The sequence below is a fragment of the Palaemon carinicauda genome, chromosome 28, assembly GCF_036898095.1.
Source record: "Palaemon carinicauda isolate YSFRI2023 chromosome 28, ASM3689809v2, whole genome shotgun sequence".
Classification (NCBI taxonomy): domain Eukaryota; kingdom Metazoa; phylum Arthropoda; class Malacostraca; order Decapoda; family Palaemonidae; genus Palaemon; species Palaemon carinicauda.
The window spans coordinates 34,552,830-34,564,847 of NC_090752.1; the positions used below are offsets into that span (position 1 = coordinate 34,552,830).

The window sequence follows — 12,018 nt, forward strand, 5'->3', positions numbered from 1 at the left end:
TGTTTGGAGACATCTGCTTTTAAGAATACAGTATATACCTCTCAATTCCCCCTTTACGTGGAGGATAAGTGTTGTTAAATTGTAATCACTACTAATAAGAATGGCTGCTGTTAATAGTTTTGTTTAGTCTCTTAAGTCTTCAATACCTCAAAGATATTTTGATTTATATAAGACTAATCAGTTACTTGACCCTGTTATAGATTTCAGTATACAATTATGTCCTCATTTGAATCCTTCATTAGAACTAATGAATGAAAACTATAAATGCAGGTTTCAAAAGCTAATTTTTTTATAATTGTTTGTGGTTAATAATCTCAAAAGTGTTCTTGAAATACTTTTCTTTGCTGTTTATTCTTGTGTTTTAGAAGGCTTTCTTTTAGCAGAGAAATTAGGCTTGTTGCCTAAAGAGGGAATGTAACGGTAGTACCCCTCCAGCCTTTGGCTACTACATTGTAACTAGTATAGTTTTGTTATTCCTATTAGTTCTTCTTTGGTACCTCAGAAGTCCATTTACTTCTTATTTCAGTGTAATATTCCAGACCTAACCGGTCCTATTTCAAATCTTAACCTTACTTTTGAGAAACATATTAGTTCTGTGTCTTCTTCAGTTGCACAAAAAACTGGCTGATTGAGAAAGTCTTTTAAGACTTCGGTGATCAATCTATTCTTAAGAAGTGTTTTAATTCTTTCCTACAACCTTGTTTCAAGTATTGTTCTCCTGTGTGGTCTTCAGCTGCTGATTCTCATCTTGATTTGTTTGACAGGAATTTATGGTCTATTAAATTTCTTTTTTTCTGATCTAGATATTAATCTTTGGCACAGTCTTTCAATTAGTTCATTATGTATGTTGCATAAAATTCTTCATAATTCTGACCATCCTTTACATTCAGATCTTCTTGGACAGTTCCATCCTATTCGTAATACTAGGCTGGCAGTTAGATCTAATAGTCAGGCCTTCTCTATCATGAGGTTGAATACTACACAATATTCTAGAAGTTTTATTCCAGCTGTGACCAAGTTGTGGAATGATTTTCCTAATCGGGTAGTTGAATCAGTAAAACTCCAAAAGTTCAAACTTGCAGCAAATGTTTTTATGTTGAACAGGCTGACATAAATCTTTTTATAGTCTATATATGAATTATCTGTATTTATGTTAATGGTTTTTAAAATATTTTATTTTAATTTTCATTACTTTTTATATTACCTTATTTCCTTTCCGCACTGTGCTATTTTTCTCTGTTGGAGCCCTTGGGCTTTTAGCATCTTACTTTTCCAACTAGTATTGTAGCTTGGCTAGTAATAATGATGATAATAATAATAATAATAATAATAATAATAATAATAATAATAATAATAATAACAACTCCAAGTGGTAGGTAGTGGTACACAGTATATCCCAGGTTTGGGATCATCTCGTTGAGACTTAAATTTAGTATTTACATTTTCTTTTCTGCATCAAAACCATTTTACTTCTGCATTTCTAGCTGCTCTTTTAGACGCCTAGAATTCATGATGCAGAAGTCTGAGGTGGCAGCTTGGATCCTTATAAAGGAGGTGCCTGTAACCCTCTGCTTACTCCATATGTGGTGAACGAATTTTATGGTAACCCCTGATTAATTGTTTTTTTGTATAATGATTCACTAAATTATAGGTTCTAGAAAGACTAGATGTAGTGATGTTACTGTTCCTAAACACAAGATTTAATCAAAACATGTGTACATACATCAGAAGAATTTGATATAAATGTTGATATTCTTTAAGGATCAGCACTGAATCTTTTACTGTTTATCATAGTGATGTAGGAAAGGGAGGGTCCCTGGGATCTGTTGTGTTCTAAAGACTTAGTATTTGCAGCTGAATTGGTGGAATAATTCAGGAAATTTTTTAAAAAGGGGAATAGTGGAATGGAAAGGAGAAAATTATCCAAAGTAAAGAGCCTGTGTTGATTAGATATGAAATGATATCAAAAGTTCAGTCAGGAAAGTAGTCATGTGGTTGCTTTAGGAAGCATGTAGGGTGAATTCTGAATTAAATTGGGTTAGAGTTCTCTTACGTAAGGGTATACTTGGGCACACTGATCTACAGTGAGCCCTCGCTACTTCGCGGTTCGACCATCGCGGATTCACCACTTCGCGGATTTTTTTCATAACCCATGTATATACATATATCGCGAATTTTCCAGAAATTTTGAAAATACCGCAATGTGACCGATGGTGCGAGATTGGAGAAAGTAAGGAAAATTGAATCATGATTGATTTTCCATATAAATGAAACTTTGAGGAGCAACAAAGATATCATTTGTTAGAGAGATAGAGAGAGGTAAGGAACGGGAGGTAGTGAAAAGTAGCCCACAGAGAGAGAGAGAGAGGTAGAGAGAGAGAGAGAGAGGTAGAGAGGTAGAGAGAGAGGTAGAGGTAGAGAGAGGTAGAGAGAGAGAGAGAGAGAGAGAGAGAGGGGGGTTTAAATGTAATAAACAAAAAAATTTGATAGGTTATAACACATTGGTGCTTATGTAATATCAACTGTATACTGCAGATGGTTTGAATAAGTTAAGAAATTGTATAAACGATACTTTGTTAGTGTATTCGTACACTCGAGCGGCAGCTAGATGTCAGCTGATCTAATCACAGCCAAAAGTAAACCAAAAAGAAGTCAACAATACTCAATTTTTAAAACACACCCGAAATTTAAAAACAAAAGTACACGCTTTCTTAATGTGCAATTAACTATTTAAAGAGTAGCAATTTTCTAGATTAAGATGATGTTTCCCAAAAAATAGTGGTTTGCTGATGAAATCGGATGCCGTATTTTTAGCTATGATTGAAATGGATGTAGACTCGGCATAAATTTTTTCGTTTCGTATTTAATTGACACTAAGAAAACTAATTTAGTTTCTTCATCTAAATGTAAGTATTGTATAACACGAAGAGAGAGAGAGAGAGAGAGAGAGAGAGAGAGAGAGAGAGAGAGAGAGAGAGAGAGAATCAGCTGTTGTAATCAAATGGCGTGTTTTTGTTTCGTGAGAATTTCATCGCCGCGACTATAACAACAACATACTGTACTGAACTTTACAGTATTATACAGACTACTGTAATATGATAAAGTAAAGTATTTGTAATCTATTTTATATGAAATGGGGCTTTTTTTTTTTAAATTTACATTTACGTATGTAAAACAACTCTCTCTCTCTCTCTCTCTCTCTCTCTCTCTCTCTCTCTCTCTCTCTCTCTCTCTCTCTCTCTCTCGTAAATTGTTTTCCTGCTTTGCTACGTATGTATGATTTTATATAGATACGGTAAATAATATTTGTAATAACATATTTTATAAAAGCTTTTACTGTAATATCATTATTTATCACTTTCATCATGCGCGTTAAATGCCTTCGTTTGTTTACTGAGCGTACTTTATGACGCCGTCGTTTCAGGCGGCGTCATAAAGAAAAACATTTCATTTGGAAGTCCTAAGAAAAATTAAGTAAAACATTGGTAATAACAAAATCAACATACTGTACTGAATAATCAATATAATCGATGCAAAAACTAACCTATACACAGATGTGTAAATGCGTTTGTTTCTTCATTATGATCAGAGATAAACGTAAACAAAACATTGGTTGCCATTTTTTATCGTGCTTTTTGGCGTGTTTAGGAAACGCATGATATAAAGTCGCCTTTAATATTTGTGCCTGTTTTAGTTTAGGGTACTGTAGTACATGCATTAAGTGTTCTGTACATTAAAGGGTAGTTTGTTAACAGTACTACGTACAAGGGAAGGTTTTAAAAGTCGGAATATACATTTAAATAAATAGGTAAATATGGTGTCACTACTTCGCGGATTTTCACCTATCGCGGTCAGGTCTGGAACCTATCTACCGCGATAAACGAGGGTTCACTGTATTTGATTTCTCTTCATCTTGTTTTGTTAAAGTTCTTATAGTTTATTCAGGAAATATTTATTTTAATGTTGTCAGTGCTCTTAAATTAGCTTATTCTTCTTTGTTTCATTTCCTCACGAGGCTATTTTCCCTGTTGGGGCCTCTGGCCTTGTAGCATCCTGCTTTTTCAACCAGGGTTGTGGCTTGGCAAATAATGAAAATGATAATAATGAGAGTAAAGTTAAGGGGACCGTCCGCTATGCTATTTGACATAAACACTTTAAAAAATCAAAAATCGTTTTATTGTTTCTATGTATGCAGAAACATATTCTACACTGTTCATGCTCTCCAGAAGTTTCAGCCAAATAATTTTACTAATATGAAGATAAAGCGGTCTTTAAATGATAACGTCATCCTTACTGCGTCGTCTGCATGACAGAGTTTGACAGAATAGTCTGTGTGTTTAATTTTGTATATACAGTATATAGCAATTTTTTTCACTTATGTTTCGAAATTTCGTATGTCTGGCAGAGATAGAAGGCATTGGTAGAGGATAAGCTAACACAAACTATGATCTATGAGAAGACCAGCCAGGGTTTTCAAAGACATATAGAAGTTTCATTGCATGTGTGTTTGTTTACTTGCATTCGTATGTACATTGTGTTTTCACGTCATCCTGAACTTTATAGCAAGGCCAATGTTACTTAAGGTCAAAGAAAAAACAAAAAGTAAACAGAGCAACAAAAAAGAACCAAGAAGAGAGGGAAACATGAAAAAGGGTACAAAGCTTGATCATTCTGACTAAAACTGGCAACAATGAGAAGCTGCTGGCAACTCATGGCACCCTTACACCTAGTGTATTAGTAAACTTAGGGTTTAAATACCTTGTTTAGGGAGCCTTCATGTAGGAATAAACAATATAAGTACAAAATAAGGTTATCATAATAATGTTATCTTGATTTTTTAAGAAAAAAACAAAACTTTATAGCAAATCTTTGGGAGCTCATAACTCAAAAACATAATTATTCACACTTATACATTTTTCTCATTTATTTATTACTCAGTTTTTAGAGAGAATGATATAATTGAAAAGAAGATTAAAAATCCCACAATTTTGTGTACCAGAATTTTTATTTCCCTTTTCCTCTTTTTTTTTAATGATTATTTTACATCTAGACGAAGAAAATCAAGAAAAAATTCATAAAAAAAGAAAAAGGAAAATATAAAATATGTCACAGAATTATGTGATTTATAAAGAAGTTTGGATGGTATGATTTTCAATAGAATTGGTGTCATATTAGTGAGAAAAATGTACCTAATTTTTTTTTCTAAATCATGATTTTTGCTAATAAATCAAAAGGTTTTTGATCAAATGTCTTGAAATTTTTATATGATGAAGGTATTACATATGTCTAAAACATGTATAGAAATTGTGTATTTTGAATCATTAAAAAAAAGCAGGACATGGCGGACGGTCCCCTTAAGCATCTTGTTGTGGTGGGTAGGCCAAGCCTATGTGATAGAATATATTTGCTACCTTTGGATACGCTGAACTGTAATGCAGTGAGAAAGTTCTAAAGAATAATATGACATCCAAAAGGTGAAAATAGACTTTTAAGAGATAGATTGAGATCATTGGGAGATAGATGGAGATCATTTTAACAAGTGATGAGAAGGAATGAAAAATTTTATGGATATGGAACTAGCAGAATGAAGACAAGCAGGAAGGTCCTAATCTTAAAAAAGGACAGTGATGAAGACATAGACTAGATTGGAATTCAGGTAGAAGTGCAAAAGACGAGAGGAATGGATAGAACTAATTATATGTCTAAGCTAGTAAAGACAAAATCTGACGTGAAGCTGTTTATGCTCCAAAAACTGGGTTAAAATGAAGGGCAAGTTCAAGAAAAACTACATAAAATGGTGAGATAGTAACAGAAATAAAGGTTCTTACTCATAAATTTTTAATGGTTGTTGAATGTGTTATAGAGCAGATTTTTTAAATAGATTATGCAATATCTGTAAGGAAACCATAGATAATGTGAAGAAGAGTCCAAGACTTGCAATCCACATTTTTTCTCCACAATATCCTTCATTATCTCTTTCATTGTCAAAGATGTAAGAGTTCACCCCCCTTCTCTGTAAACTCTCTTCTACTTTGCACTTCTGTTGTTTTTCATTACTATTATGATGCTGTTTAACCTAATCATTAAATTGAGACAGAGTATAGATTAATCGTCACCAACTTTAAAGAATATTCACACGCCTTGAATATCTTCCTGTCCCTGGAACATTTAATGTATGCTCCAGGGTAATGCAACCCTTTTACTACCTTCCATGAACAGTGGAAATTTTACTGAAGAAAGTTTTAACTAATTTGAATATGCTAAATGTCTTTGGTAATCTTTTATCTTTCCAGCCAATATATGTTGAGCCACAAACAAAGGAGGAATTCCAGAATGCTATGTTCGAATTCTACGAGAAAATTAATGATCCTTCACTCAAGGGAGCATGTTTCATGGCAGTATGTCGTGGAAAGGTAAGTGCTAGTTTGAATAGGTGTAGACTTAAAAATAGAGGCGTACCATATAAACATCTTCCATGAAGAATAATCATTGCATATCATGTCAGCCTGAAACCTGCAAGCTTGGCTATGGCTGGAAAGATCTCATGGATATTTCTTTATAGCTGAATCATGACTGTGAGCAACAGCTCTAAGTTGACACTAGTTATTTCAAGTCAAATTTTATTTGTTACCCTTCCAAAGATAATAAGCCTCCTGCTTCTCCAAATAAGTGGGTCTTAATTCCTCTAAATTCCAAATTATTTCAAGATATTTGTCAAAATTGTAATGATTTTAATCTTGTGACTAATAATACTTTTTTTCATTTTGAAAAGTTGTTGATACCATGAAAATGAATGATTCTAAATTTTGTATGCTGATGATTTTTTTTTTCAATAGTTATGAGTACACTAGTTTATATTTAGACTTTTTGGTAGGCTTGATGGTAAGAGAACAATATGATATATATGATTTCTAATTTTTAAAGATAAGAAAAAATCCATTTGTTTCAGTTAATGATAACTTAGATTTTTATAAAACTGTTAATAAGTTTGCATTGAAGTATTTGACAAAGTTTCCTTTACTCAAGAAAACAATTATTCATAGTAAAGAACTTATGACATGTAATCATCAGTTCCATTTAATGATTAGATTGTGAAAGATATTGCTATAATTAAAGTTATTAAAGTTTTTTTAGGTCATGAGTCTCCTTACATCTTTGAAAGCTTTGTAAAACTTATACTATTGGTGTCTGCTATTTTTATCGTCACAGGTATCCGAAGGTTTAGATTTTGCAGACAGAAATGGACGTGCTGTCATTATCACTGGGTTACCCTTTCCCCCAATGAAGGATCCCAGAGTAGTTTTGAAACAGAAATATCTTGATGATATGTTTTTCAAGAAAAAGGTGAGACATTGCAAACATTATTTAAATTATTTCAGACCCTCTCAATATTTATAAACTATGTTTTCAAGAAAAGGAAAAAATTACAAAATTTAAATCAAGTTTTTGGCTAGCCTTTCTGTATATATTCTCTCCACCTGGAGTCTACTACTGTATCTGGTAAACAGATTCCTCTTGCTTTCTGTTGTGTGTTCTCTAGACATAATCAGTGAGGCCCTATATTTGTGGGTATTTCTATTTACAATACTTGGTATTAGTAGTATAGTACACTAATACCTTGAAAACCTATTTAATTCGTTCCATGGCCGTCAATGTATCTAAAAAAAATCGTATCTCAAAATAATTATTCCCATTTGAATTAAAATAAACAATTAATCTGTTCCAAGGGTAAGAAATTTACCCAAAACAAGCTCAAATTATGCTCAAATTACACTCGACAATCACTAAAGAAAGATAAATACAACAGTAATGACACAAATTGATATATGATAATAAATATTGATAAAAACAATAAAAAAATAGTTGTACTCGCTGCCTAGGCTAGTGCTAGCATACGGGATGCAGGCAAGGAGGGAGGGAGGGAGAGAAACGAGGCTACCACGCACACACACACGATATGGTAGCTGTAGAAAGTGGCAAGATAACCACACAACGTTGTATTAGCATACTGAAAGCTTAATATTTAAGACTTAGGCGAGCACTAGCAGCATATGGGATGCATGGCAGGAGGAGGGAGGGAGAGAAGCAAGGCTACCAGCACACACACACACGATTTGGTAGCTGTAGAGAGCGGGAAGATTATATGCAATTAAAAAGGTTGAATGAACTTACTAAATGCTTAATATTTAAGTCTTCATGTAACAGAAAGGATGAATAAAAGAAAAATAAAGAATAAAATTGTAACCAACTTACCATGGAGACAGGGATGAGTGGCTAACAAAGGTGAGCTAGGAGGAGGAGGAGGCAAGGAGAGAGGGCAGAGTTAGCATAGCCTACGATACACACTCACACTACACAAACACTTTTTGGGGGCTTTTCCTTTTGTATTTTATTTTAGCTTTTTGTTTTTGTATTTTTTTTGGCTTTTCATTTTATAATTTTTTTTTTTGCTTTTATTTTTTCTACATAGGCTAATCACTTCCACTATCACTTTTGGCTCTTTTGACTTTCTCACCTTCAACACTTGGACTGCGGGGTTGTTTTATAAGAAAGCGATCAAGAGAAGTCTGTTTTTACCTCCTTTTTATTTTTTATTTCTTTTAAGATGTTTCTGAAGTGTGTTAGGCATGTATCATTATAATAGGCACTCGTTCTCCCTGTATGGAATTTCTCAGGGTGTCTTTTTTTTCAACAAAATCAGATACTTTTTGTAATCACCATCACAAAAAATGGCTGCTAATTTTAGTTTCATTTAGTCTAAAGTCTTTGATACCTCAATAGTGTTGTGAATATTTGTAGCAGACCAGTCTGTTACATAACCTTGTTATCAATTTCACTAAAATCCTTTCCTTTGTATCTATCATTATGACTAAGAAACGAGAACCTTTATGTTTAGGGTTTACAAGGACACCATCTATACCACATTAAAAATACTGCCTCCTTTCTGATCAGTGAAGTTAAGCAACTTTGGGTGTAGTCATTACATGGATGGGTGGCTGCATGGGAACACCAGATGCTATTGGCAATAAAACTTTTTTATTTACTAAATACTGTTTAGGGGATAATAAGCTTAGAAGTATTTTAGAATTTCTTTTCTTTGCAGTTAATTCCAGTGTTTTAGTATAGATTCTAGGCTCTTTGATTATAGAGGGAGTGATGACATTACTTCCATTCCAACCTGTGTAGTTAGAATTTGTTTCATTAGGAATTTAATGCCAAGAACTTTTTAGGTAGCTCCGAAATTCATTTAATTCTCAGTTTACGTAATATTTTGGACATAATCTACCTTGTTTCAAGCCCTAACCTAACTCCTCAGTTGTTAACTAGTGGTTTTATCACACTTTTCAGTAAAGTGTAATGATAACACAGTACTTATCAAATCCGAGTTCTTCGCATAGAGCCTCAGCTCTGTATTCATTTTGCCCTCCGACAGAAGTAACCTCAATTTCCCATGATTCCTACCCAATTTTTTTTACACCTACAATTTTCGAGGCTTAAAAGTGAGATGGTAGCCTGGATCCTTATATCTCTCCTCTCAATAACGCAACTACCTTATCTCTTATGAACCGAGATGCTAGTTTAGATATGTTAGTACTCCTCTCGTTGAAATAAGTACATTTTTGTTTCTTATCATTCCCACTATTTGGCATGGTTCAGTAGGAGTTTAGTAATTTCAGGATTTCTGCAAACATCAGGATGACATTAATGGTTACTTTCTGGCCTCAGAGGGAATGATTCACAGATCTGTGGCATTTGTTGTTGGAGTGTCCAAGAAAGTTGCCGTATAAAGCCAATCTACTCAACCTTTTTCAAAGGCAATTCATTCAAGCTCATCCATGCTAAGAATTCTCCTCAATCCTTTTCACATCCCTTCTCTAAAAATGGAAGAAAGAATTTCAGCAGAAAGCAGGTATCTTTGTGTAGTAAAAGCCATTTGGTATTATAGTATTTAGACAAATATTCAGGTTGTATCCCTAATTTGTTTTGGGGGTTTAGAGTTCCGTAATCTTACTATGACCAAAAATATGATATTAATCATAGTAGCTCACAAAGAATTATATTCAAATCTAATAAAAGGCTTGAAAGGGGAAACACAATTTTAGTAGTGAAGCTACTTACATTAAATTTTGAAGAATTTTTTCTCTGGAAAGAGTTATAGTAGTAGTTGGTTTTTGCTAATTATTGTCTTAAAGAATCCTGGTTTGCATATGAAGATATCTAGGCTCTAGACCCATAGTAGCTGTGTAGCCATGGTCTTAACTAATTTAGAATTCAGTTCATTTATAACTTCTCTACAATTATATGGGGTTTTAATGAAAGAAATTGATCTGATAGCAATCAAATGTATCCTTTAGATCAAGAATTTTAATTTACTGACAAGCTACAGTTTGGTAATTTGAATAGATTTAGTAAAGAATCAGGAATCCCATATTTTAAACCATATTTTGAGATGGTTTGTTGAAAGAAATCTAGACCAGGTTAGTAAATCTTAACCATGGTGTAATGCTTTTGATTAAATTCATTCTCTCTGTTTCTTTTACTGCTGTCTCACCTTCAGCATTGTATGAGACCTAGCATTATGAACACCAGGGGAGGTTCATAGAAATAAACAGAATTTTTATCATAAAATTTCTATATTCACCAGATATTCATTTATTTGCCCACCCTTCTCCTTACTGTGTAGTGGTATCAAAAGGATAGGGATAATTTCAACTTTAGAAAAAAAATCAAAGACGCTAGCATGTCAGTTACCACTTACTGGTAGAATGTTCCTCTTAGTAAGGGCATGCATTTATTAAAAGGGAAATAATAAGATTTTAAGTTTTTCTATAATTTTTAAGGGTAAATGTTGATTAAACAGAGCTTCAGGAATAGAAAATAGAAGTTTTATGATACTAAATCCATTTTTCTCACACTTCATGTAAATTAGTTCCCTTCACCTCCAACATTATTGATTTTATCTGTCCAACTCATTATAGGGTTTCCTCTCCTAAATCCTAGAATTTCAGAATTATACATTTTTCTATCCAGTTAGCCGTATGATTCTTTCCTCTTGAACATATGCTTTCTTGTAGTTGTACATACATAAATATACTAAGGAAATTCCCCCAAATTTAGGGGGTAGCCGACATCAAACAAATGAAACAAAAAAGGGGACCTCCCCTCTCTACGTTCCTCCCAGCCTGACAAGGGACTCAACTGAGTTCGGCTGGTACTGCTAGGGTACCACAGCCCACCCTCCCACATTATCCACCATAGATGAAGCTTCATAACGCTGAATCCCCTACTGCTGCTACCTCCACGGTCATCCAAGGCACTGGAGGAAGCAGCAGGGCCTACCGGAACTGCGTCACAATCGCTCTCCATTCATTCCTATTTCTAGCATGCTCTCTTGCCTCTCACATGTATCCTACTATCACCCAGAGCTTCCTTCACTCCATCCATCCACCCAAATCTTGGCCTTCCTCTTGTACTTCTCCCATCAACTCTTGCATTCATCACCTTCTTTAGCAGAAAGCCATTTTCCATTCTCTCAACATGGCCAAACCACCTCAACACATTCATATCCACTCTAGCTGCTAACTCATTTCTTACACCCGTTCTCACCCTCACTACTTTGTTCCTAACCCTATTTCCGAATTATACATTTTTCTATCCAGTTAGTCGTATGATTCTTTACTCTGTTTTTCTATTGAACATATGCTTTCTTGTAGTTGTAGTAAAAAACGGATTTTGAGCAAAGCGAAAAATCTATTTTTGGGTGAGATAGCCATGTCGTCCTGATGGAAGGTTCCTATAAGTAGCTTCCTAAGGAATATTTGACTACAGTGATATTCCCAGAGATTTTACCTTTAGGTCTCCAGAATTCTAGCTCCTGGCGCGAATATCCTTAAAATTTCTCTTAAGGATATCGCATAAATCAGGGGACGTATATCTTGATACGACACATAGCAATCTTCACCCCGAATAGCGTTTTCACTTTGAGGGGGAAAGTGGCAAATTAGAAGGGGAGTTGTT

At 34.1% G+C, this 12,018-nt stretch overlaps 1 protein-coding gene across 1 annotated transcript in view; it reads left to right on the top strand.

Annotated features, from left to right (window-relative positions):
• The window catches only part of Rtel1 (Regulator of telomere elongation helicase 1), a 265,901-nt gene that overhangs the window by 225,633 nt on the left and 28,250 nt on the right, over positions 1-12,018 (top strand). The window contains exons 15-16 of the mRNA XM_068351830.1: positions 6,294-6,413; positions 7,210-7,344. Coding sequence (XP_068207931.1) covers positions 6,294-6,413; positions 7,210-7,344 — 255 coding nt within the window. The remainder of the gene's footprint in view (positions 1-6,293; positions 6,414-7,209; positions 7,345-12,018) is intronic.